This window comes from Sinocyclocheilus anshuiensis, unplaced genomic scaffold (genome assembly GCF_001515605.1).
Source record: "Sinocyclocheilus anshuiensis isolate Anshui unplaced genomic scaffold, SAMN03320099.WGS_v1.1 scaffold1231, whole genome shotgun sequence".
NCBI lineage: Eukaryota > Metazoa > Chordata > Actinopteri > Cypriniformes > Cyprinidae > Sinocyclocheilus > Sinocyclocheilus anshuiensis.
The window spans coordinates 447,036-472,810 of NW_015536698.1; the positions used below are offsets into that span (position 1 = coordinate 447,036).

The 25,775-nt window shown below is 37.7% G+C and overlaps 4 protein-coding genes across 7 annotated transcripts in view; 3 read left to right on the plus strand and 1 right to left on the minus strand.

Annotated features, from left to right (window-relative positions):
* LOC107655134 (5-hydroxytryptamine receptor 1F-like) overlaps positions 1 to 4,325 on the plus strand; it is a 14,708-nt gene extending 10,383 nt beyond the window's left edge. For 2 of the 3 annotated variants that reach the window (XM_016442559.1, XM_016442565.1), the window contains exon 2: positions 3,016 to 4,325. In XM_016442559.1, the coding sequence (XP_016298045.1) occupies positions 3,039 to 4,154 (1,116 nt within the window). In that variant the 5' untranslated portion in view covers positions 3,016 to 3,038 and the 3' untranslated portion in view covers positions 4,155 to 4,325. Of the gene's footprint in view, positions 1 to 98; positions 130 to 3,015 lie in introns of those variants that run through there. The other variant, XM_016442569.1, reaches the window with a different exon arrangement.
* A 3,639-nt stretch (positions 4,326 to 7,964) lies between these two features.
* On the minus strand, positions 7,965 to 9,267 carry cldng (claudin g). 2 transcript variants are annotated; one of them, XM_016442053.1, is made up of 3 exons: positions 9,128 to 9,267; positions 8,898 to 8,998; positions 7,965 to 8,782 (listed from the first exon to the last, which is right to left on the minus strand). In XM_016442053.1, the coding sequence occupies exons 2-3, from the start codon at positions 8,950 to 8,952 to the stop codon at positions 8,151 to 8,153; spliced, it is 687 nt and encodes a 228-aa protein (XP_016297539.1). In that variant the 5' UTR covers positions 8,953 to 8,998; positions 9,128 to 9,267; the 3' UTR covers positions 7,965 to 8,150. The 2 variants fall into 2 exon arrangements, with proteins under 2 accessions (XP_016297539.1, XP_016297548.1); XM_016442062.1 differs by lacking the exon at positions 8,898 to 8,998 and having other exon boundaries at positions 7,969 to 8,782.
* A 135-nt stretch (positions 9,268 to 9,402) lies between these two features.
* LOC107654777 (uncharacterized) lies at positions 9,403 to 19,507 on the plus strand. The gene is made up of 9 exons (XM_016442031.1): positions 9,403 to 9,540; positions 10,349 to 10,494; positions 11,262 to 11,343; positions 11,494 to 11,629; positions 12,415 to 12,617; positions 13,884 to 14,020; positions 14,206 to 14,347; positions 14,538 to 18,327; positions 18,397 to 19,507. The coding sequence occupies exons 1-9, from the start codon at positions 9,415 to 9,417 to the stop codon at positions 18,405 to 18,407; spliced, it is 4,773 nt and encodes a 1,590-aa protein (XP_016297517.1). The 5' UTR covers positions 9,403 to 9,414; the 3' UTR covers positions 18,408 to 19,507.
* A 443-nt stretch (positions 19,508 to 19,950) lies between these two features.
* Positions 19,951 to 25,775, plus strand: part of arl13b (ADP-ribosylation factor-like 13b) — a 13,796-nt gene continuing 7,971 nt past the window's right edge. Inside the window, exons 1-3 of the mRNA XM_016442043.1 lie at positions 19,951 to 20,530; positions 23,829 to 23,899; positions 23,993 to 24,242. Of these exons, the coding sequence (XP_016297529.1) occupies positions 20,472 to 20,530; positions 23,829 to 23,899; positions 23,993 to 24,242 (380 nt within the window). The 5' untranslated portion in view covers positions 19,951 to 20,471. The remainder of the gene's footprint in view (positions 20,531 to 23,828; positions 23,900 to 23,992; positions 24,243 to 25,775) is intronic.

The following is a 25,775-nucleotide window of genomic DNA, read 5'->3' on the forward strand; positions in this document are numbered from 1 at the left end:
GGCGGGCGCTTCGGATTCTAGAGAGCATTTGATTGGACAGAAAGTTTGATGAGAAGCTGAAATACGATGTGACGTCAAAAAAAAAAAATGGTTGAGCCGTTGAGCTTTGAATGCTTATATCTTCTAAATGTGAGTTCTGTCACTGTTTTGGAGCACACTGCCTTATAGATAACCTTAAGACTAACATATTAAATGCATTTCCATCTCCCATTATTTGCATTAACCCTTTTTCGCTCAAGTCAAAAACCACCTCAAGCGAGCGTAAAAACTTTTTTGCGATACTTCAAAATGCGCATAAAAGCAGGGTGATGGAAACCCAGCTATTGATACCAGCACTTACTGATGTCTCTAGGAAATTGTTTTCTTTTTCTTAATATTTAACCATTGACTATAGCCATTAAACAATATATGCATAAAAACATTACAGTATAATTGAGAGCTATCAATCTGAACATTTAGTAGACTTTAAAAAATAACAACTAATTTAAGTGAATTTAAAACAATCTCCACATAAACCCATTATAATAGATGTCATATTTACCTGTGCCCTTCAGCAAGTAGGAAATATACAGAAATTGAATGAAGTTATCAAACTAAATTCTAATTTAAATAAAGATGAATCCTTAAAGCTAGAAAAGTTATTGATTTCCTCTTTCTTTTTTTTTTCTTTAGTTCTTTGATGAACAGACATCACAGCAGCTGGTTATTAGGTTGTTTTTGTCGCGTTAAACTGAAAAAATTAATTGCCTTAATGCCATCACCTTCCTATACAGGAAGCTTTAATGCGCTAATTTTGACAGCACTAATGTGAATATATTGTAAAATGTAATTTATTGCTGTGATCAAAGCTGTATTTTCAGCATCATTACTCCAGTCTTCAGTGTCACATGATCTTCAGAAATCATTCTAATATGCTGATTTGCTATTTTATAGTGTAGGGGGCGGGCGCTTCGGATTCTAGAGAGCATTTGATTGGACAGAAAGTTTGATGAGAAGCTGAAATACGATGTGACGTCAAAAAAAAAAAATGGTTGAGCCGTTGAGCTTTGAATGCTTATATCTTCTAAATGTGAGTTCTGTCACTGTTTTGGAGCACACTGCCTTATAGATAACCTTAAGACTAACATATTAAATGCATTTCCATCTCCCATTATTTGCATTAACCCTTTTTCGCTCAAGTCAAAAACCACCTCAAGCGAGCGTAAAAACTTTTTTGCGATACTTCAAAATGCGCATAAAAGCAGGGTGATGGAAACCCAGCTATTGATACTAACACACAAACAACTTTTGATTTCATGGGGACTTTAATATTAAATGTCTGGAACAAAGTTATAATAATAAAACAGATAGCCTATACGGTGGCCGAGAGAGCTGCAAATGAAAAACCACATGCAAATAGAAAAAGAAACACCTGCAAATTAAGAAAACATCTTCATTAATTTGACAGCACACGTGCTGCAAATGCTCACAAGACAACCAAATATAGAAACGCGCTGCAAAACAGAAATGCGCAGCAAATGCTCACAACACAATCAAATAAAGAAACGCGCTGCAAATGCCCACAACACAACCAAATAAAGAAACGCCTGGAAATACGCACAGACCACATCGGAAATATTTAAGGGAACCGCAAAGTGGCGAACATGGCTGGGACATATTTATCAATGTTTGCTCTGAATGGTGAGATTTTTGTTTATTTTAACATACTGCTCATACAATTCCTTGGCTGCTTCTTCTTCTTCTTTTTTTTAAATTATTAGCCTAAATAAGATGACGAAATACACAATTACTGTAACTGTGAAAGCATATGTAAGCTGGCTAACTTTCTTTACAACTTCCCTTACAAAAATATGGTTTTACTATTGAAATTAATTAATTAATAAATACATTTATTATGTAATAAAAAATTAAAAAAAATGTTTACTATAGTTAAACCATGGTAACCACAAATTAACCATGGATTTACTACACTAACCATAGTTTAACCATGGTATTTGTACAACTGTGGTTAAAAAAAAAAAAAAAAACATGGTTAATTTTCGTTTTGTTGGGGTAATTTTGGCATTGTTGGGGTCCTCCCATTGTGGTCTGTACTTGCGTTTCTGTATCTGGTTGTGTTGTGAGTATTTGCAGCGCGTTTATTTATTTGGTTGTGTTGTGAGCATTTGCGGCACGTTTCTGTTTTTGCAGCGCATTTGTTTATTTGGTTGTGTTGTGAGCATTTGCGGTGCGTTTCTATTTTTGCAGCGCATTTGTTTATTTGGTTGTGTTGTGAGCATTTGCGGCACGTTTCTGTTTTTGCAGCACGTTTCTTTATTTGGTTGTGTTTTGAGCATTTGGTGTTTTTGTATTTGATTGTGTTGCGAGTATTTGCAGCACATGTGCTGTCAAACTGATGAAGTTGTTTTAATAATTTGGTGCTTTTTCTATTTGCATGTGTTTTCTGAAGTTGCAGCGCGTTGAGCTCTCGGCCACCGTACAGATACATTTAAAGCATTTGAAAATAAATGATAAAGACTAGCTCCCCATGTTATATTGCATATTTGCTGGTGAAAAGAAAATGTATTTGCAGGATTTATGACACATATCTGATAACAATTTTGTAATCATGTAAGTTTTAATCTTCTTTTTTATTGTAGATAATATAAAAATGTCTTTAATTTTATGAATGATGAAGGCATTTTTCCATGTCAGTTTTACTATGATCTTCTTATAAATAAAATCTGTTTTGAAATCTGTCTGCTAGGCTACTGTATAAAAATACACATTGGAAATGCATTCAAAAAATACCCACTGAAATAATGAGGTTATATAACACAAATTCTCTGGAGTTGTGTCATGGTTTGACTGATTTACTTGTGTTGACTTGAGGCTTGTGTTGGTAGAAAACATGCTTTTAATTTCACACTTCAGGCATCAATGTAAATCGCAGTCAGTGTGTGTGTGTGTGTGTGTGCGTTTAACAGAAATGAGTTTTGCTCTTGGTCATACTATTTCTTTATTCATCTCTTACAGGTCACAACCGTACTTAGATCACCATGGATCCTATCAATTGCTCAGCCGTGGATCTCTCTGATGTTCTGGCCAGCAGGATGAGTCCCAGTAAGATCCTCCTCTCCCTGACTCTCTCTATTCTGGCTGTGGCAACCACCGCCATCAACTCCATGGTCATCACTGCTATTCTGATCACCCGCAAACTCCACCAACCCGCCAACTACCTCATCTGCTCTCTAGCTGTGACAGACCTCCTAGTAGCTGTTCTAGTGATGCCTGTCAGCATTGTGTACATTGCAGAAGAGACGTGGGTTCTCGGTCCGATCGTGTGTCACCTGTGGTTGGGTGTGGATGTTACGTGCTGCACCTGCTCAATTTTACACTTAGCCGCCATTGCGCTTGATCGATACCGCGCCATTACCGATGCTGTGGCCTATTCCCAGAAACGCACGTATAAAAGAGCAATCATAACCATTTTTGCCCTGTGGACACTGTCTGTGCTGGTGTCTCTACCACCTTTAGTGTGGAGGAAATTCCCTGTAGAACACAAAGATAGGGAGAGGGAAGTCATGGACTGCTTGATTGAGCACGACCACGTGGCTTTCACTGTCTACTCCACTTTCGGAGCATTCTATATTCCACTGACCCTCATTTTGATTCTTTACTACAAGATCTACAAGGCTGCGGAGACGCTGCGTAACCGTCGAGGGAGCAGCCGATTAGTCAAACAGACAGTGAGCAACGTCATGCTTCCTGGACTGAGCTCTGATAAAGACATCGCCCTCAGTCCCGACACACTTTGCCCAGTCGAGAAGTCATTTTCCGATCCATCGACAGATGGGGAAAGGGTGCGTATTACTTCTTCATCAGGTGATCTCATCAAGGTCCGCAGGAACACAGGGGCCAGGGAGAGACGGGCGGCTTTGACGTTAGGACTAATCCTGGGAGCCTTTGTGATTTGTTGGTTACCGTTCTTCCTGAAGGAGGTGATTGTGAATATTTGCCCGACCTGCAGCACTTCCGATGTGCTCGCAGATTTCCTCACTTGGCTTGGGTACCTCAATTCCCTCATCAATCCGCTAATATACACCATCTTTAATGAGGACTTTAAGAAAGCATTTAAAAGACTTATTCCCCTCTGCTGCAGCAATATCCTGTGAAACTGACTGGGAGGGAAAGAAAAATATGTGGTTTCAGGTGACAAAACTTTGAATTGAAAGCTGCAAATTACAATGACAATCCTACTGTAAATTAGCGGACTTCTGCAAGAATTACACATCTTTCAGAGACATTTCATCGGTATATTGTTTATATAGTGCCTGTGAATAAATGACGGAATACATGTATAAAAAAAAATAAAAAAAACATTTGCTCCACTTAAAGATTTCAGTATTTTGAAATGGAGGATTTTATATCAAATTAAAAATTGTCTGGTGCACAAATGTTATGTAAATCGACTCCACCAAGGGGTTAAGGATTGGCTGGTTAGCATGGTCCAGCAGCCTCTACTGATATCTATCGGAACTACAACATCTGGATCCCAAAATAATTTTTCTTCATTAACAGCCATTCAAAATGCCACCTTGGAATTATAAGGTTCTCATTCTGAGTGGTTTTGAGATATTGAGCTTCAAAGTTTTTGTTTTTCATATAGAAAAAAATGATGGGGAACAAGTCTCTTTCATACATGAAAATGACAGAGACCCTAAATGTATTCTAAATGTACAATATCAAAATCCTCTCAAATTTGTAAATGGGATGATTTCTGGAACACGGGTCAAATGCAGATAGAACCTTCTAATTCTAAAATAAATAAATAAATAATTTCCCGCTTGGAATTAAAAGGTTCTATCTTGCAAAACATTAATTGAAGCAATCTTTTTCAAGAAATACAAACAGTTTACTTATAATTTGTTTTAAAACATAACATTGGTGTTGCAACAATGTGTCGACATGTATGAAAAGGGTAAATTTAATGCTTTCTATGAGATTTATTTCATATTTTAGGACGAATAAATTTTTTCTTGTTCAAGTTAAGCATAAAAGGCAGTGCACATGCACCATTTCAGTGTCAACAGTCAGAATAAATTTAAATGGAAAAAGTGCCTAGTGTAAGAAGTACATCACACTCGTTTATGCACACACATGACAGTCAAAACGGTGTCATTCATTGATACTGTATGATAATCCATAACAAAAAATTAACAACAATAATGCGCGTACCCTTGTGTTGCCCTTTAACTTCAGACAGAACTACAGCACGTCTTTTGTGAAGCAATTGTAGAACAAAAGGCTACAGAACTTTGCAGTCAAAACTAATCAAGACCATCAGCTTTCTGATGCAGGACAGGATCTAGTCCCATATTCAGTTTCGATTTTGATTTAATGATTTAACTGTGCTCTGATTTCAGAGTTACATTGATATAAACTAAGAGCTTTCGTGTCATCTCCTTCCACAGTAATTCATGTTGTGAGAGTCGAGTCACTATCCCACTCCTTACCGTGTAACTTATATTTATGCCACACTGGCATTGTGATCGCTTAAGTATACAGCTATACATTCAAAATCAGATCCCTTATCACGCTAAAACAAACAAACAAACAAACAAACAAACAAACAAAAAAACGTCACTCAGCTGTCTGCTGATCCCTCGTGATTGGCTAAAAGTGCGGCAGGCGAGGTCAACATCAGCACCAGCCTGTGTGTGTTTAGTAACATGGTGACTGATTGGATGCAGTACAAGCACACTTGGGTTTTGTTTTTTAACCAAATAGCCTATACAGTTTAGATGTTTGAAAACCGCCAAACTGACCCCAAAACCAGCATAATTTTTGTCCACCCGCACAATCAAATTCAAAACCCGCCCAATCTGGCAACACTGGAAACAGCATGTCATTATTGTGTATCAAACAGTGCCACCTTGAGGAATAAAAGTGAGTTGCACTTATTGAGTCAGACATTTAATTATTATTGTGCAGGAAAAATATATAGGCTACTTACTTGTTATATTGCTTATAATGAATAGATTGAGGAATATTAAAGAAGTTTGATGTCTGACTTTAAGAAATGAATGAGGGGGAGAGTAGTCAATGACGTTCTGGGTCGCTATGCATATAAGGGATTATAAACATTGAAAAATGTTTCACTGACTAAATATAATTAAAAAATATATATATTGTTACAATTAAAATATTTCACATTTAATCTTTCCTGCTGTCACGGAGCAGTCCGGCGACACGACAAAGAAAGTTGATCCTGATTGGTCATCTTGTGTGCATTCAAAGTGCTGATTGGTTCACAGAGAGTTCGACTTTGTTGATAGAATAGAACCTTTTTGTTTTCTAAATGAAAGTCCTAAAATGTACTCAGAATGTGAATAATAATAATATGTGAATAACGTTTTGACAAAAATGTCAGATAGAACCTTAAGATTCCAAGGTGATGAAAAGTTGCGGTGTATACTGACTGTGCATAAATAATTTTTTGAAACATATAAATCTTCAATATTTTATTATATATTAAATGTTTTGTCAGTAACCAATTTCTGGAAGTCTCTTAAAGTGTGAATGCCTTTCACAGTGCATTGAAGGGTTTTGGATTGCATCTTCGTGTTTTGGGATCACCTTGCCATGAAGTCATTTTCCTCTGGCTCCAGAGTGATTATGTGCCCATTAAGTGGAGTTAGAAATATCATAATTAAGGCCTGGTTTCACAGATGGGGCTTAGCTTAAGCCAGGACTAGGCCTTAGTTAAATTAAGATATTTAAGCAGCTTTTATAAAAATGCCTTAGAAGAAAACATTACATGTGTGCATCTTGAGACAGAACAACGGAACTGACATTTTTTAAGAAATGTCAGAGCAAGATATTTTCAGTTGAGACAGCTCAAACATGCATTTTAATCTGGGACTAGTCTTAAACCATGTTTGTGAACCCGGGGGTAAGAGTTCTAAGCACATGAATGACAGAACAAAGCCGTATTTACGGATGGGAAACTAGTGATTCTAAATGACACACAAGTTGCAGTGTTGGAAGAGGTGTGATGATTTAAAACATTGTGGAAACTCTGATCTATATTATAGATGTTATATCTATATCATTAAAAGAAAAGTATTTTGCAAGTTCGATTGTACATACTGTATTTCAATGATTTGTATAGTGTAGTTAATAGGTATAATAGAAATAATTTTCACGATTTTGAATTCAGATGTAGCTATTGGAGTTCATTGTTAACAACAGAATTCTTTTTTTGATTACATCTTGAATATGTGACATGTAATAATGAATTCTTGACTCAGAGATATGAGCTTTCCAGGTGTACTTGAAAGCAGCATTAGTCAAATGGCCCAAGTAAAACCTGGGCACGGAACCCATGGGCAAAGATGGCAGTCACAGCCAGTCTCCCAGGGGGGACCTTCAAGGTTAGCTCAAAATGCATAAAACTGCAGGATCCCGAGAGAAAGACAACAGGCAGTTCCATCTGTATGGAAGATGGAAGTCAGTTTGCAGCATGAACAACTTGATTGGAAAAAACGTAATTGTCACATAATTGACTGACTAATAATATTCAACTCCGAATTAATTTTGGAATGAGCTATAATTGGGGTCTGCTTAAAAGAGGACAAAAGGTAGTCATTTATGCCACTACAGTGTCTGTAAACAATGAAGGAAAACACATGATCAAAGTAGAGCCCTCTTGAGTTACACTTCCTCTCCCTTAATACAGAGGTGGAACTCGTAATCTTCCTTTAGATTTAAAAAAAAAAAAAAAAAAAACTTTAAATCACTTTCATCTGGTGGGTCCTGCAGCAGCAGAAAAATAGCCACAGAGATGAATGACAAAGCTAATTTTATGCATTGTCAGGATTTATAGGTCTCTATGGTACACAAGCCAATTTCATTTGTTTGTGGGTAATTCAGAATATATTGGCAGAATACAGTAAGCCCACCCTGGAAAAAAAAATTGAATCAATACTGCCCTCTGTTGGATAAACTTTTATTAGCTCAATTGACCGCAATTCAGCAGCGGGTTGAAATTCCTAGTTCACCAAAAACAAAACAAAAAAACCCCACAAACAAAACAAACAGATATTTAAAAAGAAAAAAAACTTAATCATCCACACATCAGTTCTCAGAGTAGTCAAACACTCACGCAGTCACACATAATCCAAGCGCTCCCTTCTATTCCGAGATGCCGCCATATACAGACCCCCACGGGATGCTCTTCCTTTTGGGCAAGAGCTGCAGAGGAGTCCTCCGCCAACCAGCATGAGAACTGCTGCCCCCCAACAGATATAGATAGCTGCTCCCAACTCCCTCTTCTGAGCATGGGCCACCAGAGGATTGTAGAAGTCCCCAATGACCCGATGGGCAGTCCAACTAGATGGCACCAAGCCCAAGACCCCTGCAGTGACAAAGGCGGCCCCTCCTGCTACAGCAACCCAAGCCTTTGCAAAATCATCTGGCAAGCAGTTAGTACATTTACCACCAACAAAACTGGCCAATATAGCTATTAAACCTACAAGGGAAGCAATAATAAGGATTGCTCGAGAGGCCTGTAGGTCTTGAGGAAGAGCCAGCATGGAGTCGTACACGTTACACTGCATTTGGCCAGTGCTCTGCACCACACAGCTCATCCACAGCCCTTCCCACATAATCTGCGCCGTCACAATGTTGGTCCCAATAAAAGCAGTCACACGCCACAGAGGAAGCGCACATGATATGATGATGCCCAGCCAGCCAAGAACGCCTAGTGTGGTTCCAAGGAGCTGTAAACCAGTAGACATGTCTGCAAAAAACGTGAGACACCAATAAACCAAAAGGAAATAAATTATGCAAGTAATGTTTCCAAAAATGAATTAAACCAGAAAGCAAGTTTTGTAAAAACAGTTTGAGGTACATTCAACAGAAAGCTGATTGGTTTGAAAGGGACTTCTGTGTGAGCTGAACTTCATACATCAGGACGCTATAAGTGATGACAGCTTTACTGCTCTCTACTGCCAAACTATTGGCAATACAACTTGCACTGATTTTATTGTAATTTGAGGATAAGATTGTTAAAATGTTGCAGAAATGATAAATACGTTTACCAAACTGTTAAATTAAAAATCACCTAAAAAAAAAAACTTCTTACCTGAGAACTTCCAAAGCTGTAGATGAGGTTGCAACTGAATGCACCCACACCAGTCTAATCACAATGGTTTCCACAAAGTCCTGAAACAAAAGCAAATAAAAATATGCTTATGTGCAATAACTAAGAATTATTTTAAAAGACTTGTCACTCCAATCACAAAGCAGACACTTTTTGCTCAAGACACAACTGACAGGGTATTCCACCAATCAGATGGTTCCGATGGGCGGTCCTTATCCTCACGGTAATGTTCGTGGTCTCTCTTGTACGCGCTGGTTTAGACAAGCAGTATGGCGGAAGAAGAGAGTGAATTAGAGTTAGACGGGTTTAAGAAAGAACTGGAGACTTTGTTGAAGACTAGTGCAAGCGACGAACGCGGACTCCAGAGCAAGACATACTGTGAACGATTCTGTGAGGTAAGATGACAGGCTGGACGAAAGCGTTTCCAAGCTTTTTATAAGATGTGCTAACCAGTGTTAGCAGCATGTCAGCAGATTCCCCTCCCCCAGTGTATAGCCACCGTGAGCCAAAATCACACTGTATTTTACCTCAGCAACTACTGGTGTCTTCAAAATACCGCAGGGGTAGATCTCAACAGTCCGGAAGTTAATTTTAATCACGATTTGTCAAACACGGGCTGTCACTTTCGTTCAGTTAGCTTCATTAGCCTGGTATGTGGCTAACGGTTAGCATTCCCAAGTTGCACTCCAAAACAAGCAGACTGCGAAAGAGCAGATTATGCACACTTGTTTTATTTGCCAGCGATTTTATGAAACAGAAAACGGACCAACCCAGTTTCATAAATCCGTATGCAGGACTATAGGGTGTTAAATGATAGAATAACTCGATGCTGTTAGTGTTAGCAGTAGTTTATGTCTTATTAACCAGTCTCTGCAAAGGCTGGTTTAAAATCACTGGTTTGTTCCCAACAGTTACTAAGCAGCTTTTAATTTCTAATTAATTTGTTGCCAAGTTAATAATCCATCCTTTCTGTAAAAATAAACTTTTTTTTATGGTGGTTTGCGGAAGTTTGATTGACGTTTACAAATTTGTATCAGTAAGTTCATGTACTGTCATTGAATGCTAGTGACTTCCATGACTGTAAACAAACATCACAAGTCGCTTGACAGTAATGTTTTCTGGCTTTAGGAGCACATGGTGATAGCAATATATTCTGTCAATATTTTCTTATTCTATTGATTCTCTCTTTTTGTTTTATTTTAGTTGGTGGTGGAGCAAACCGGACGATGGCAAGTGCCTCTTCCCCAGCTTCAGGTGCTGCAGAGTGCTCTGTGCTCTTTTGTCCATGGTGTTGCATCATTCCCTCCAGAGTGTGAGCATGTACGCTACACACTGCGAAGTCTGGCCCTGTGAGTATATACTTCTGATTGTGCCATTTACATCTTACTTAAAAGTGCTGTAAAACTTTTAGGAAGTAGAACACACATTTAAGTCACCAGACTGTAGTCGTGTACTCCCCCCTCATGTCATTATAAATCTGTGTGACTTTATTATTATTATTGACATTTGATATTTTGAAGAATGTTGGTTACCAATCAGACAGAGTTTACCAAAAAGGAAAAAAAAAAGAGAAAAGAAGTCACTGAGATATTTGTCGAAATATCTTTTTTTTTGTTCCACAGAAGAAAGTAAGTCACAGGTTTGGAATAGGGATGTGCGCGATGACTAATTTCTTGAACGTTTAAACCGAGGTTTTGTAACCGACCAGTCTTAACAAACCCCCAGATAGTCAAAAAACAGTCTGTAAAAGTGACTTGAAATATCTTTCTTAATGAATCATACAGTCAAATTTCATACTGAATGCTGATGAAAAATAGGTTGCATGCAGTGTGCGTGCCTTGCTTTATAATCAGTGTATATTAAACTTAAGCATTCATTTAATCAATGTCAGCTAATTTAGACATTAATTTATGTTGTTTATTAAAATAAACTTAATCTATGTCATACTGGTCTCGTCCCTCATAACCAGTAGTGTAGCAAACCTATAAGCAAGGTTAATTGTTATATGCCAGTTTGACATGGCCTACACAAAACTGTTTGATTATGTTTTGTGCATTTTGTGCAACCGGGTGTAAAATAAAATAATTACAGAATCACTTTTTTTTTCCATTTGCAGAAGTATCTTCGAACTGCTGTTGTTCTTTGGAAAAGATGAATTCATTGAGCATCCTTTAAAAGGCATTCTTGACTCATTCCAGGTAACCGCATTACCTCAGTCCTATTATTCTTGGGTGAAGCATCATGTTGAATTCTGCTTACTGGACTTTCAGTGCGTATCGTGTTGTGTTACTCATGTTTCCATGTAAATGGTTTGATGTTTTAAAACTTGTTTTTCTGCTCTATTCTAGGACTGCTATGCGAGCCTGGTAAGACACCAGAATGTTTACCTTCTGCAGGTTAGACATATTATTAAAGATGGAGGTCCTTGGGCAAACCCTGTTCTTGAGGCCATTCTCAAGGATTCAGAACTACCACAAGAAGATGGTCAGTCAATCAAGCTTTTGTTTAAAAACCGTGTATTATCAAGTGATCTATACCTTGCATTTCATAAACTGTTAAAGGGGTCATATGACGCGATTTCAAGTTTTCCTTTCTCTTTGGAGTGTTACAAGCTGTTCGGTTCATATTTAAAGACTTTGCCACTGACTATTCAAATGCGAGTTTTGAGCAGTGTAGAGCAGTGCTAGTTGTTTGTCGTTTCTCCGATCACAAATGCAGACATGGTTTTATGTTTACGCGGCGCGATGCAACACGTAAAAAGACAGTATAAGTCATTATAATCCGTGATTATGTCCCCACTGGATGCAACAAATGCCTTGTTTGTAATGGGTTTTATTGGTTTTGTCTCATCGTGCCGGGACATGGCATTACAGTATGGTAAGGGGCGTAACATTTCCGTCACACGCTTGAGGTATTCGGCCAATCACAATGCACTGGAATTACAGTATGGTAAGGGGCGTAACATTTCCGTCACACGCTTGAGGTATTCGGCCAATCACAACGCACTGGATAGCTGGCCAATCGAGAGCGCACCTCGCTTTTCAGAACGATGAGCTTTGTAAAAATCGACGCGTTTCAGAAAGGCGGGGCATAGAGGAGCAACAATAATGTACATTATGTGGAAAATAATGTTTTTTAAACCTTAAACCTCGTGAACACATTTCATTACACCAAATACACAAAATAGTGTTCTTTTTTAGCAACATCATATGACCCCTTTAATGGAGTTGATTATTACATGAGTCGTAATTTATTGTTTTTGTTCACAGTGGACAAATATCTGAGCTCAGAAGTATCCATTTTCTTTGAGCTACGTGTGCGTTATCTGGTGGCATGTGAGAGGCTTCCGGAGGCATTGGCACTGACAAGGAGATGCATCAGGCACTCTGTTGTAGGGAGGCATCTCTATTTCAAGCAAGCCTACCTCATCTGCATTTGGAGAGCTTCTCTTCATGACTGCTTGTACAAGGGGGTGAGTGAGAAATTATTTAATTGATAGTTTCACCACATTTGGTGTGAAATAGCATGCGTCATGGTATGCGTGTTTTGGGTGAACTGTCCCTTTAAAACAATTGTAATTTTGTTATGTTAACATAAAATCTCAATAGAAACCACTAAAAAGAAAGATGTACAAAGATGTAAAACATTAAACTGACATCATCGAGTTTTTAAAAAAAATTACAACAGAAGTACTAGGGGCACATAGGTCAAAAAAGATGAGAGCCATTGAGTTTGGTGTCCATATCAAGTGCATGTTTTTCCATTGAGCTTAAGTAAAATGAATAGTTGTATATTATGTATAATTCAAACTTTTTTTTCATCTTGCTCATTTGCAGTAACTGGACGGTGTAACACCCAATATGCTTTGCAAACAAGTGGTGCAGAAGACTAGAATGCCTTATTTATAATTAGCAAAGCATAGATGTGGTGTAAATAAGAGACTTAATGTGCAGAGCTGGCTTCATTGATTTATAATGGCAACATTCTTGAAAGTCTAGAACTTGCACAGACAGTCAGTGAACTGAGCTGGGCTGAAACGGTTAGGTGTATGATAAATAATTTATTTAAAATGTAGTACATTTTATTTAAAATGTTTAGTTTAAATGTTTAGTCCTTGAATATGGAAAGCAAAAATGTAGTGTCTAGAAATTTAGAGGGATGTGTGACACAAGCAGGATAGAGCCCATCTCTCATATCTTCATGTTCCTCCCAATATTCTAAAGCAATTGATACTGTAAATGGTCAGAAAAGCTAATGATATTTTTCACACAAGCAAGACGTTTAAATTCGATGTTGAGCTCCCGGGGAAAGCGAAACTGAATTACCAGCGGGTGTGAAATACTCTGTAATAGGGAGCCCTGCACATGATATGTGGAAAAAATAGATATTAATAATTTGTTCACACAACTTTTTCATTTATTCCTACAATTTATTAGTTGCCCCAACAACTCAAACATTACAAACAGCTCTTACGATGTATGGGAAAGAATTCTTAATTCAGTGGAACTGCAGTGGGGCGGTTGTCACACAAACTATAGAACTGTACAATATCACATTGTGTTGACTTAAGTTTTAGTGGTCTGTTCATGTGTAGGATGGTAGTGTGTTGTTTGTATATAAACATGGCAGAAGCTTAATGATATTAAAAATGTCAAAATATGGGTGATGATTTTTGTTTTAAAATATTGGAATATAATGAACAATGTCATAGATCACACTATTGTTTTCTTTTCTAAAGATGTCAGACATCGATGGGAAGGATGCTGTAGAGATACTCTGCATGATGGAGAATGAGGAGAAAGATGAGACTGTTTTGATGCTGAGTAAAGGCTTCCTATCTCAGAAGCTCCAGATTGGAGATCTGTACTACCTTTGGTGGGTCTCTCAAGCTCTATGAACATTTACAAGGGGAATTGTGTTCAGTGTATTGACCCTTTTTCTAGCATTCAGTATTTTTACAGTAATTGTATCAACCTGACCAGAAGATAGAATTGAAGGTGCAAAGGATCATAGTCTTATTTCTTGCTGTATTTTTTATTTATTTTTTTATTCCCATTAAGGGATTTGGTCTTCATATGGAGCAGACTCTACCTGCGATTGAACCTCTCTAAGCAGGGCTTCCTAGAGGAATGCAAAATAATGATTCTCTCAGCCACCAACATAAAAGCGATTTTCCCATTTATGAAGGTGATTTTGGCAGAGGTAAGATATTATTTTGTCATCAGTTTACTCTGTGTATTAAATATGTAATCGTAGACGTAGTTAAAAAAAAATTGAAACAAACCACCATATTTTAATATTTATAGTATCACAGTGTTTATGGAATGTTCTTTTCAGTGTCTTCTTTTGTTGAAATTACCATGGCAATAACATTTGCGGTTTTATTTTTCAGCTTGGAAAAGATGGCCTGGGGTTTTGTGTGGAACTTTGTGCACGGGCCTTGCAGACTGACCTTAAAAATGATACAGTCACCAAGTCTCTTATCTACAAGACCATTGCATACCTACTCCCTAGTGACCTTGAGGTCTGTAGGGCTTGTGCACTGCTAGTTTTCTTCATAGAAAGAACTGTTGAGTCATACAAGAACGTGTTCCTCCTATATAATCACCCGGATAAAGAGTACCATGCAGACACCAGTCTTGTGGGTAACAGTGTACGCTTTGAGGCTCTCCAGATCCTGAAAAAAGACCTGTACTTTGACCCTGAGTTCTGGAGCCTTCTCAACATTGAAACAAACTGTCTGAAGCTGATGAGCGATAAGGTTGGTAAAGCAACTTTACGTGAAATCATGCAAAGGGACAAGTGGATGCCAAGCTACTGTGTGAAAGGATATTGTCAGTGTTATGCAGACACTAAAGCAGAGAAACATACCAATCAAAAACACCAGGAAGTGGAGTCAGTGAAAACGTGGGTCAATTCTGCCTCAGGGGAAGCATCCTCCAAACCTCCAGGCAAAAGGCGGGGGAGGAAGCCAGGGACACAGCTTGTAAAAGATTCACAGGCCAGTCCAGTTCGGCGTTCATTTAGGCAATTGGACTTGGCAAAGAATCATGCCAGGCAACTTAATAGTAGACGCCAGAGACTTCTTTCCCGGCAGGCAGAGATGAACACTCTGAAGCGCAAGGGAAGGAAACCACAATGGCTTTTGGACCAGTTGGCTGCCCGAGCAGAAAACAGTGAACCTCAACAAGACAAGAAACCAGGAAGGAAACCAAAGCAGTCAAATCTTTTAAAGGATATTTCAGTGGAGGAGCCATTAAGTGAAATTACAATGAAATTTTCCTACCCTGATAATGAAGTTGACCTCTCTTCTGATGTCCAGGCCTCACTGTTTTCCACGGAGACCCCTCATATGACTGAAAGCAGTACTGACAAAACTGCATCTCAAGAGAATTTGAAATGGCATTACAGTGCTACGTCTCTTATCGAGTTACTATCAGAGTCTATTCCATGTAGGAAAAAAGACTTCAGGGTGAGGGAGGAGATTGTTTTCCGGGAGCAAGGCCTTTCTATGGTTCGTAAATTCCACACATATTCAAGACCAGTTGAATTAGAAGGAATATCAGTCGACAGTTTACCCAAAGATGAAGTTAAGGTGGACCATAATGAATCCAAACAAGAAAGACAGTCTGATGAGCAACAGTGTGAACCGGCAGAGAGCCCTGGAGCTGCTTCACAGATTAAAAATGCTGTAGAAATCAAGGCTACACCAATCCCAGTTCTAAATGAGGAAGTATCCACTCCTGTTGAAGCCATTCTAGAGCCAGTTAAAGAATTCATTGAACATTCAAAAGTGAATGAGTTCTCAAGTCCCCAAAATGCAAACACCAAATATCCAGACTATGGTCCTTACAGTCCTATCAGTCCTCCAGAAAATACTAATTTTGATCTTCCACCAGAAGTGAAAAATCTTATCACAGCTGACGCCATTCCTGTACCTAATAGTACGCCAGAAAACGTGACAAGTCTTCATGAGAATGCTCCTCCAGTTCTCACTGAAGTGACGATGCTCCCTGATGATACAGCGGCTACTTTGAGTGAAAGTGAGATTGCCACTTCTTCTAAAATTGTGCATGAGAGTACGGAGATGCCAGTGCCGTCACCAAGACCTGATGAGACATCACCAGAAATGCACGCAGCTGTTGATGGTCTAGTCCCTGACCTTATGCCCCCAAGTGATGCAAGTTGCCAGCTTTCATTTAACTGCAGCCTTTGCAATAAAGAAACCAAATACCCATACATTCTACGGCATGCAATGTGGCATCATCGGATTGACAGAAAGTGCATGTTCTGTCACAAACGCTACACTCGTGGGCGCAGCCCGTCAGTGCATTTTAAAGTGCACATTCAGGAGCTGAAAAAGTCTAATGGGCTTTTTAATGAAAATATTTGTGTGAAGGCCACTGAGACCACCTTGCGATGTTCCCAGACAAGACGGTTTAAACGTGTGAATCCTGCCGTGCAGAATAGGTTGAGAAACATCAAAATGAGGTTAAACTGTACTTTGAACATCACAAATTTGCACAGGGAAGGGCAAAGTTCAGAGCCTAGGGAGAGATTGCGGACAAGGTTAGTTAAGAATTCAGATCCCCCAAGTACATTGGAAGAACAAAAGAAGAAAGTTTGCAAGATGAAGAGAAAACGTATAAGGAGTGTTTTAGCAAAGAGATCTCAGTCCATAGATGAGAACAAAAAGTTTTTCAGAATGGGACTAGCAAAGAAGAGAGCAAAGACTATGCAAGCACTAACTCCAGATGACAACCATACAGATACCAAGGGCAACTTGGCTCATAAGGTAAATGGAGTGACCAGAAAGAGAAGAAAAGTGAAAAGTGAGCCTGAGGCAAATACCCCTGATGAAAAGGTTCAGACATCATTACCACAGGACAGCAAAGTGAAAATCGAGAGTGTAGAAAGTCAGAAAGACAATGTCAAGACTGAACCTGAGAATATAGAAGTAACAAAAGACAAGAGCAAATCAAAAATGAAAAGAAAAGATAAAATGCTGGACTCTGGGCTGAAAAAGAAGAAGATTACTCCTGGAGATCAAAAAGAGGATGGAGAAGATGTAAAGAGGAGGAAGATGACAAATAGCCTGGAAGGCAGTTCTGAGAATCAGGAACCCAAAGACAATAATGCTGAATTGAAGGAAATAAATCCAATGGGGCATAAAAATGTGACTCCGCCAAAGCCCAAACAGCCATCCACACCATTCCAAGGAAAAAGAACTGGAGCATCTACGCATGTCAGATGCCCTGTGGAGATATGTACGTTTAGTGCAAAGTCAATCCTTGTCCTTTCACATGTGCTGTCTCACCACCATGGCGACAAGAAGGCGCTTTTGTTCTTTTTCAACTTTGGAAAGGAAAAATGTATTTTCTGTTGCAGAAAGTTATATAACCCTCAGCATTATTTTGACCATGTGATATGCCACAGAGATGAGCTGAAGTTCCCATGCTACCATTACGGCTGCAAGGAGAGGTACCAAACACGTATGGAGCTTAGTGAACACATGTTAGGCCATCATCCGTTGAGAGCATCGTGCTGCTTTCCTGGCTGCTCTATGCAAGTTGAGAGCAGTACGCTCCTCTATAGGCATGAAAAAACTCATTATAGACTCGATACAAATTTGGAAAGAAAATCATTCCCCAAAGAATCTGAACCAACAGGGCATGGAGTCCCTCAAAGCCTGGAAGATAGTATGGAAGCGCCACCAAATTCTTCAGTCAGTCAACAAATTCTGGGTACAGCCAATTTGAAGGGCCCAGCAAATCAAGATGATGATGGAAAACCTTTGGTCCTCAATAAAGGTTCTGTAAACTACAGTAGCAAGAACCATAGTCTTGTTAATGGGCATAGCGAGTGTGACAAAGTTGTTCCTCCCAAACCTTCAGATCCAGTCACTAAAGAGCAGGAACCACCGGTTTTAGGAAAACCTGTAACTAAACAATTCATTCGACCTCTTCCCTCAGCCTATCTGCATGAGTCTTACATTAGCATGCCAAAACGTAGGAAAGAACCCCAGGTGGGCTCAAAGTTATTAGGCTCTGTGTCAAAGCCTGAAAAACTGTCAACGAGGCAGCGTTGCTCTCGATGTTTTCAGTCTTTCAACAGTGAGGAAGAGCTGCAGACACATAAAGACAAATGCACATCCCTCTTTGGTTTTGATTCGGATGATGAAAGTAAGTACCTTTTTTATTGTCTTATTTTTATTTTATTTTTTTATTGTTAAATACTTTTGTTTTCAACAGGTGCCTCCTGAATTTGGAGAAGCAAGCCTCTCTACTGAGAAAATTGCTAAATGCTGCTGTAGGCAATCGGCATTCTTACATGTGTGCTTAACATCTTTTTCAGTGTCTCAAAACGGAACTATATCAAGAACTACATGGGAAATTAATTTTCACTCGGTGTAGTCTTGTATAACCGATCTGCTTTATTTTGGAGCGAAGGTCTGTTATCTCTTCATATTCAAAAAATCTGATTGATTTTTTTTCAAAGTCTATTGAGACTTGGGACTGTTTTTTAAAAGAAAATGAATACGTTTGTCTTTCTATAAAATGCACAACAGATGCATTTTCACTCTGTCATCACTTCATGCTACAGAGCTTAGCCTGTTCTCTCATTTTTTGCTTGTCTTTTCAATCCCTGGATATGAGAGGCCACCAAGGACCATGACACTACAAGAGGAGTTGGTCTGTCTTTAAGGCCAAGGTAAATTAAAGGTTTAACTTGGCTGTTTTGTGACAATGGGTCAGGTGTTTTCCAGTGTTGCATAGTGCTTTATGAGCAGAAGTACTGGATGGAAACTCGTAGGCCACTTCAAGTATTGCAAGCACACTCTAAATATGTTCTTTTATTATTTTTAAAAGACTTGATATGTGAACCTTTGTAGATTGTTACTAATTGCATATTTTGCAAATGTCATTAACTTGCTTTTAAGTCAGTGGACACTTGGGAAGAGTTAAAGACATCTGTCTTTAAATGAAGGACTTTGACTTCGGTTGAGAAATCCTAAAGAACTGTCAGCCTATAACTGGTGCTGCTGGAAAGGCCTAGTCTTTTAAACTACAGATTCTCCTATTAATGGAGGCGTGTATATGTGCCACAAAGCCTCGTTGAACATTGTTGTAACATATTCTAAATGACTTCTCTTTAAACTCAAGAAAATTGTAAGGGGAGGACTAATTTGTGTCTCAAACAGAGGCATGTTTAAAGCTGTTCCATTAATGAACAGTAACAGTCTTATTTATTCTTTTTTTTTTGTATCTTCTGTAAATGTTTGAAGAGTTTAAATAGTGTATGATTGGGTGACTGGGTTTATATATCAAGAGCTTTTTTGTCCTGATTAATAAACAAATTTGAAGGGGAGTTGAGTTTGTTGGTTTATTGTAAACAGTCAGGATTCGTTGTGTTGTATATCGTTAGCACTGTACACAACGTGATGCTTTTAATTTATTTACAGTTTGTTGTGTGGTGAAAATGAACTACAGTTTGCTGCGTCTCTGTCCAAGGGAGGCGCTGTTCACTGTTAGGTTAAGTTAATCGTAGTTGTTGCCAAGTCGATGTTTTCTGTACTGATTTTTTCGGGACACTTTGATCGACACAGTCTACTTTAAGTGTCTTTGTGTAAAAGAAATTGTAAGCTGTACGAGTAAAACCCACGCTGAAAGCTTAAAAGAATGGTTTTATACATATGTTCCTTCTAGTATACATTATATCATATAATTTATAAACACTTGGCAACCCCGACCCTCGACGTAATCGCGGCTGCAGCCATAGCAGCCACATTCAGCTTGGTCAACAAAGCGGACACCTAGCGAGCTAACAGTTATCCCAATACAATTTCAGCGAAAAACGGTCTAAAATTTAGAGTAAACCATTTCCGAGGACCGGTTTAAAACGGAACACACAGTTATTATTTACTTAGATTTTACTTCTAATGACATATGTAATTTCATAGTTTCATAGATCGTATGTAGCTACCCAGTATTAGCTAACTGTTTAGCCTTTCAGTGAGGCTGCATTGATTCGGGTTGCGAGCAAAATGAAACTAAACCGTATGGTCAGTATTGTAAACGACAGTGCTAATTAGACGATGCGTATTAGTTGACAATTTTTAGATAATTTTGCCCTTATTCTCAACTAGAAAACATAAAATGTCTGTACTCAAATCTTTACGAATCACTCGGATAGGCAGATAAAAGCGTGCTTGCAGATAACGGGTTGACTGAAAACACAAAGATAAGAAAATCAGCCAGGAACTGTAGTAATCAGCCAAAACGGCTGTCATGAAATAATAAATCCCAGTTCAAGCACTTGGGGTGAAATGTTCAATCTGATGGCGAACTGCTGTAATTGGTTGAAACGATGGAAAGAACCTGCAAGGTGAGTGTCTACAGCTTTCATCTCATGCTTGTGTCATAGAGACTGTGGAGTATTTAGTAACTTGTTTCTGAGCAGAACTGTCACTGAACTCTTATATTGTACAGTTTCATATATGTTATCTATATTTGCACAGTGGTCCCAATAAGCCACTCTTAAAGGGGTCATATGATGCGATTTAAATTTTTCCTTTCTCTTTGGAGTGTTACAAGCTCTTGGTGCATAAAGATAATGTTCTTTTTAGCAACATCATATGACCCCTTTAAAATTGCCATAGGTGATTAGTTTTGACCTTTACCTGTGCGACTGTCCTCTTTGTGTTCATTGTGTTTTATTTATGGCAACAAAAATTTAACTCGGCTTAAGAAAGTAATGATACACGAAGTACCTCTACTTAATGTATCACCTCTACCTCTAATATTTACTATTATTTTCTATTGCAATGGGAAGTGCAGTGTGTAACACTCAAAATGCATAATAGAAAATATTAATTGGCATGTATTTTAAAGGAATCGTTCTCGAAATTTGACGAGATTTTAGGCATAGTGACAGCCTTAGTTACCTTTCACTTTTAATGAATGAATGAAAAAAAAAGACGCAATGAAAGTCAGTGGAACAACATGGTTTGGACAATTTTGTAGGTGAAATATTGCTTTAAAAAGACAGCACAAGTAGTCAAGCAAAACATAATGCTAAGTGTAACAATACATATGAAGTTCAAAGTTCTGTTCACTTTCTGGTGAAAGTTAATGAAACTTGACAGTAAATTAATTAACACATCCCCTATAAATGTCATTTCTAAGAAAGGACAACTATAATTTATTTGCATATACCACATGGTTTATCTGATGCTGTAACATTTTTGCATAGATCCATGATTCATACATTCATACTTGCTCTTGTAAACAGTAAACATAAAAAAGGACTGTTAACTTTCTGTAAAAACCTTATTGAAGATTGTATTTGCGTGTGTATGTGCGTGACAATAATCAGGACAGACTTTGAACATATTTTGCTGCAGTGTTATTTTATACTTGTATTTATATTGGTATTTACTAGTGTTAGCCTAGTATTTGTTAATATTTTGAATTAGCTTATATTTTTATATTTTCAGTATTCAAGTTAAAAACTTAAATTTTAATTTAGTTTTAGTCATGTTATACTTTTGGCATTTTTAATAGTTTTTATTTACATATATTTCTATTTAGCTTTAGTAATTTTAGTACTTCAAATTTAACTTATTTGATTTCAGCTAGTTGCCAAGGCAAGATTTTCTAATTTTTTAAGGTTTTCAAAGTTTAAAGTTTTACATCAAATTTTTAAAATTTTAGTTAACAGTTATGCTGGTGACAAAGGTATTTGTGCCAATTGAATTATTTACATTTTCCACACAGTAGGTTCATCTTTTCTCATGAGGTTGCATTAGATCTGGTTTCATTTTCAGTTTTAGTATTCCCTCTTTCTGCATTCTCAGTGTTGATTAGCAGCCTTACCTGCACCTCTCACTGTACATGTTTGAACATGACTCACAATTAGGCAAAGGCTTAAATCCAAGTGTTAAATATCTGATTACTCGCATCACCTGCTGTGCCTGAAACAAGATGCTTGATAAGCCTAAATCTGGGTCAGTTGGTTGATCATACCTAAGATCGGTCTGCGTAAAATGAAGAAGTCAGACCCAAAAGTGCCAGTGATGTTACAGAGACTCTTACTCTCTGCTGAGAGCTTCTGGGCCCAGAGGTGACAGCTAAACGTCTCTAAGTTATTGTCTTAATTTCATTGGCTGAATGTAGTGTCCTCTGGCACCCTGTCACTGATCTTGTTTGGTAAGTCGAAATCCCCAGCAAATCCCTCAGATACAAAGCTGACCAGAGGCCAGGAAAGACAAAAGTGTGTGTGTATCGACAATAACAACCGAAGTCAAGGGAAAGCTAGCTGTCATCTTGATCTATTCCCAGTCTTGATGAAGGCCTCCTGGTTGCAGAGAACTGTCACCTGGATAGTGCGCTTGATGTCCCTGCGGCGCAAGTGCCGCAGTTAAGTAACTGTTTGTTTGTGTGTGTGTGTGTGTGAGTGCGTCTGTTTGGTAGCTGTATGGACTTTAGCTTTGTGTTTTCTTATGTGCATTGGTGGTGGCTGCAGGGTTTGTTTACGACGCCTAGCCTTTGTGTTCGTCTGGCATTTCTTTAGAATTAAGCATAGGTTGTTGATGGTAAGCAGAAATCCCATGTCAATTCAGGATATTTGTGTTACTCTACAGATGTCTTATTATGCCTCTTAAGCCTCCACTGGAAGCCTTGTAGTTTAAACAGCTGTGACTCCACAGCCCCTAACAGATTATAATTGAACTTACTGAATATTTTTGACGTCATTAGTGTAGGAAAAGGCCACATTATTTACTTTGTCTTTTTGTGCATGGTATTCTGAATCATCCTCTTTATCCCTGTGTGCTTTTGCCAGTCATGAGATGATGCATTATCACACGGCTTAGGTTGTCTTAGCTGACAGCTGTTCATAACTTAATGTCAAGTTTTATTAAATGTGAAAAAGTTTGAAGCTGCCTGCATGAGCTCATTAATGAGCGCACTTGAGTACACATTTTCCGTGATTTGCATTTTTTTAAATTTCTGTATTAAAAATCATTGTGATATTTTTTGGGACATGAAGTAAAAAAAAAAAAAAAAAATCAGGGTAATACATTTGTTCTTATATCAAAATGAAATAATAAAAAAAGTTGAATTAAAATAATGAAATTATTGAAAATAAATTAATATTAAGTGATTTGGCCTAAACTTTTATTAATATTTCTTAGGAAATAAATATAGTTCAGATAAAATATAATGTGGTGCAACTCCACAAAAACATTGAAATATTTAAAAAGCTAGTGATTAAAATGTAATGAATATAAAATATTTTGAACCTTTAAAAAAAACAATAAAGGTATAATGAACATTTTTTATTACTTTTTACTTGGTGGTTACAACATGAGTTATTACTTTAAACCTTTAAATTTAAATAAACTTTTCTTGAAAATCTTATGAAGGTTTTTTAAAATTGTTTGGAATCAACATGAATACACATAGTACTTTTCTATTAACTTAACACAGTTGTTTTAAACTAGATTTTTTTAAATTTAATTATCATGATCTCACTTGCTTGCCATTGACCTTAATATCTCATTCTAACCTGAGTGCACCTCAAGTGTTACAGAAAATCTTTTCTCATTATAAGGGCTGCCTTGACCTTAATGAGGTCTTTGGGTGACACATAATTAAATGAAGTTGTATCTGTGGTCTTGCAGGAAGGTGACATTAGTAATGGTTGGACTGGACAATGCTGGAAAAACAGCTACTGTCAGAGGAATCCAGGGAGGTAAATCTTCATCTTAATATTTTCGGAGTATTTTTTTATGTTGTGTTTTCAAGGTCCAGGGTCATTCTCACAATGTGTATATTTCTGTCATAGAATGTCCTTTAGATGTAGCACCTACAGTGGGCTTCTCAAAGGTGGACCTGAAGCAGGGCAAGTTTGAGGTCACAATCTTTGACCTGGGTGGCGGGAAGCGTATCCGCGGCATTTGGAAAAACTACTACTCTGAGTCTTACGGAGTGGTGTTTGTTGTGGACTCCAGTGATGTTCAAAGGATCCAGGAGACCAGAGACACAATGGCTGAGGTTCTCCGGCATCCTCGAATTGCAGGCAAACCTGTATTAGTGTAAGTTTTAGTGTATGTTCTTGCTGTTGAACGTGATTTAATGCTTGTCTAAAACTTAACGCTACACTACTGTTTAAAAGTTTGGGACCAGTACGATTTTTTAATGTTTTTTTTTTCTTTCTTTTAAGTCTCTTATGCTCATCAAGGATGCATTTATTTGATCAAAAATACAGTAAAAAGTAATATTGCGAAATATTATTACAATTTAAAATAAGTTTTCTATTTTACTATATATATTACTAAATATAATCTATTCCTGTGGTGGCAAAAGCTGAATTTTCATCTGCCATTATTACAATCTTCAGTGCCACATGATCCAAAACAAATGCAGCCTTGATAAGCATAAGAGACTTCTTTAAAAAAAGAATTAAAATCATACTCATCCCAAACTTTTAAATGGTAGTGTATGTCTACAGATCATCAAACATGGGAGATGATACATAAAACAGAAAGCATAAAGGCAGTAGATAAAATGAATATGCCTTAGGCTTTCATTTTTTTGATGACATTGATGATTTCAGAACTTGGAAAACAGAACTATGTATAACCCATTTATAAACTGTGCTCAGATTGGTTTGTTGTGTACTAACCTTAATCGGCAATCACTCAGTAAAGCTATAAAGGTGTACAGACCCAATAATCTTAAAAAATAAAGAAACTTGGGCCAGTTTATTCCGGTAATCAGCAATCACAGCTACCAAATTGGCATGTCTGACTTTGACAGTGATGTAGTGTCATTACGTATTCAAAAAGAAAATCATCATTGCTTGTCTTCAGTGATAAAGTTACTTTAATGCATTTACACCAATAAATGATAGGTATTTATGCTGATATTGTGCAAAATCCTTGCCTAGGGTGTATATGAGATATGCAGATTTGTGTTTAGAAAGGTGAAAAGTAAAATACCATATATCCACATACTGCATTAAGTGTTTGGATACAGGGGAATGTAATGAAAAATACGCAAGGTCTTTAATACTTTTTTTCTGGCTTTTGTCCTATTCTACTTTATGAAGATTGCACGTTGGGCAGCACATCCATGTTGATACATTTATCTTATTCCACCACCCTGTGCACACCTTGACAGTTTTGTGTGGTCCAGCTCTTCTAGCAGGAAATAATAGTAACTGACAGAATGATTTAAATGATACACCTGTAAAAAGACCTCAGCACATGGGGGCCCATTCTGAATTTTCCCTGGTGCCTGAGATAATAAAGCTATTGATGTGCTTTTCTAAACAAGCTGTCTGCAGTTCAAGTGAAGCCTTCAATTGGCTCCTTGTTCTTGTTGGTATTTGGTAATTATACCAACACCACAGTGTTGGATTCTTCACTTGTCTCATAATTTTTAAGTCAGTTACATAAAAATGCAGATTGGTCTAATTTGAATATGAAAATTAAGACTCATTACCCCTTGGCTAACTGCTAGGTTGTAAGACTACTTCTTAAAGGGATAGTTCACCCAAGCCATCCTAGGCGTATATGACTTCCTTCTTTCAGATGAATCCAATCGGAGTTATATTAAAAATTGAC

Excerpts from the sequence above, each read along its gene's own strand:
- cldng (XM_016442053.1), bottom strand. The coding sequence starts at position 8,952 with ATGTATGAAGTTCAGCTCACACAGAAGTCCCTTTCAAACCAATCAGCT. Across the intron at positions 8,783-8,897 it reads AAACCAATCAGCTTTCTGTT|ACATGTCTACTGGTTTACAG; the intron begins GAATGTACCTCA and ends CGTTTTTTGCAG.
- LOC107654777 (XM_016442031.1), top strand. The coding sequence starts at position 9,415 with ATGGCGGAAGAAGAGAGTGAATTAGAGTTAGACGGGTTTAAGAAAGAA. Across the intron at positions 10,495-11,261 it reads ACACTGCGAAGTCTGGCCCT|AAGTATCTTCGAACTGCTGT; the intron begins GTGAGTATATAC and ends TTCCATTTGCAG. Across the intron at positions 11,344-11,493 it reads GCATTCTTGACTCATTCCAG|GACTGCTATGCGAGCCTGGT; the intron begins GTAACCGCATTA and ends GCTCTATTCTAG.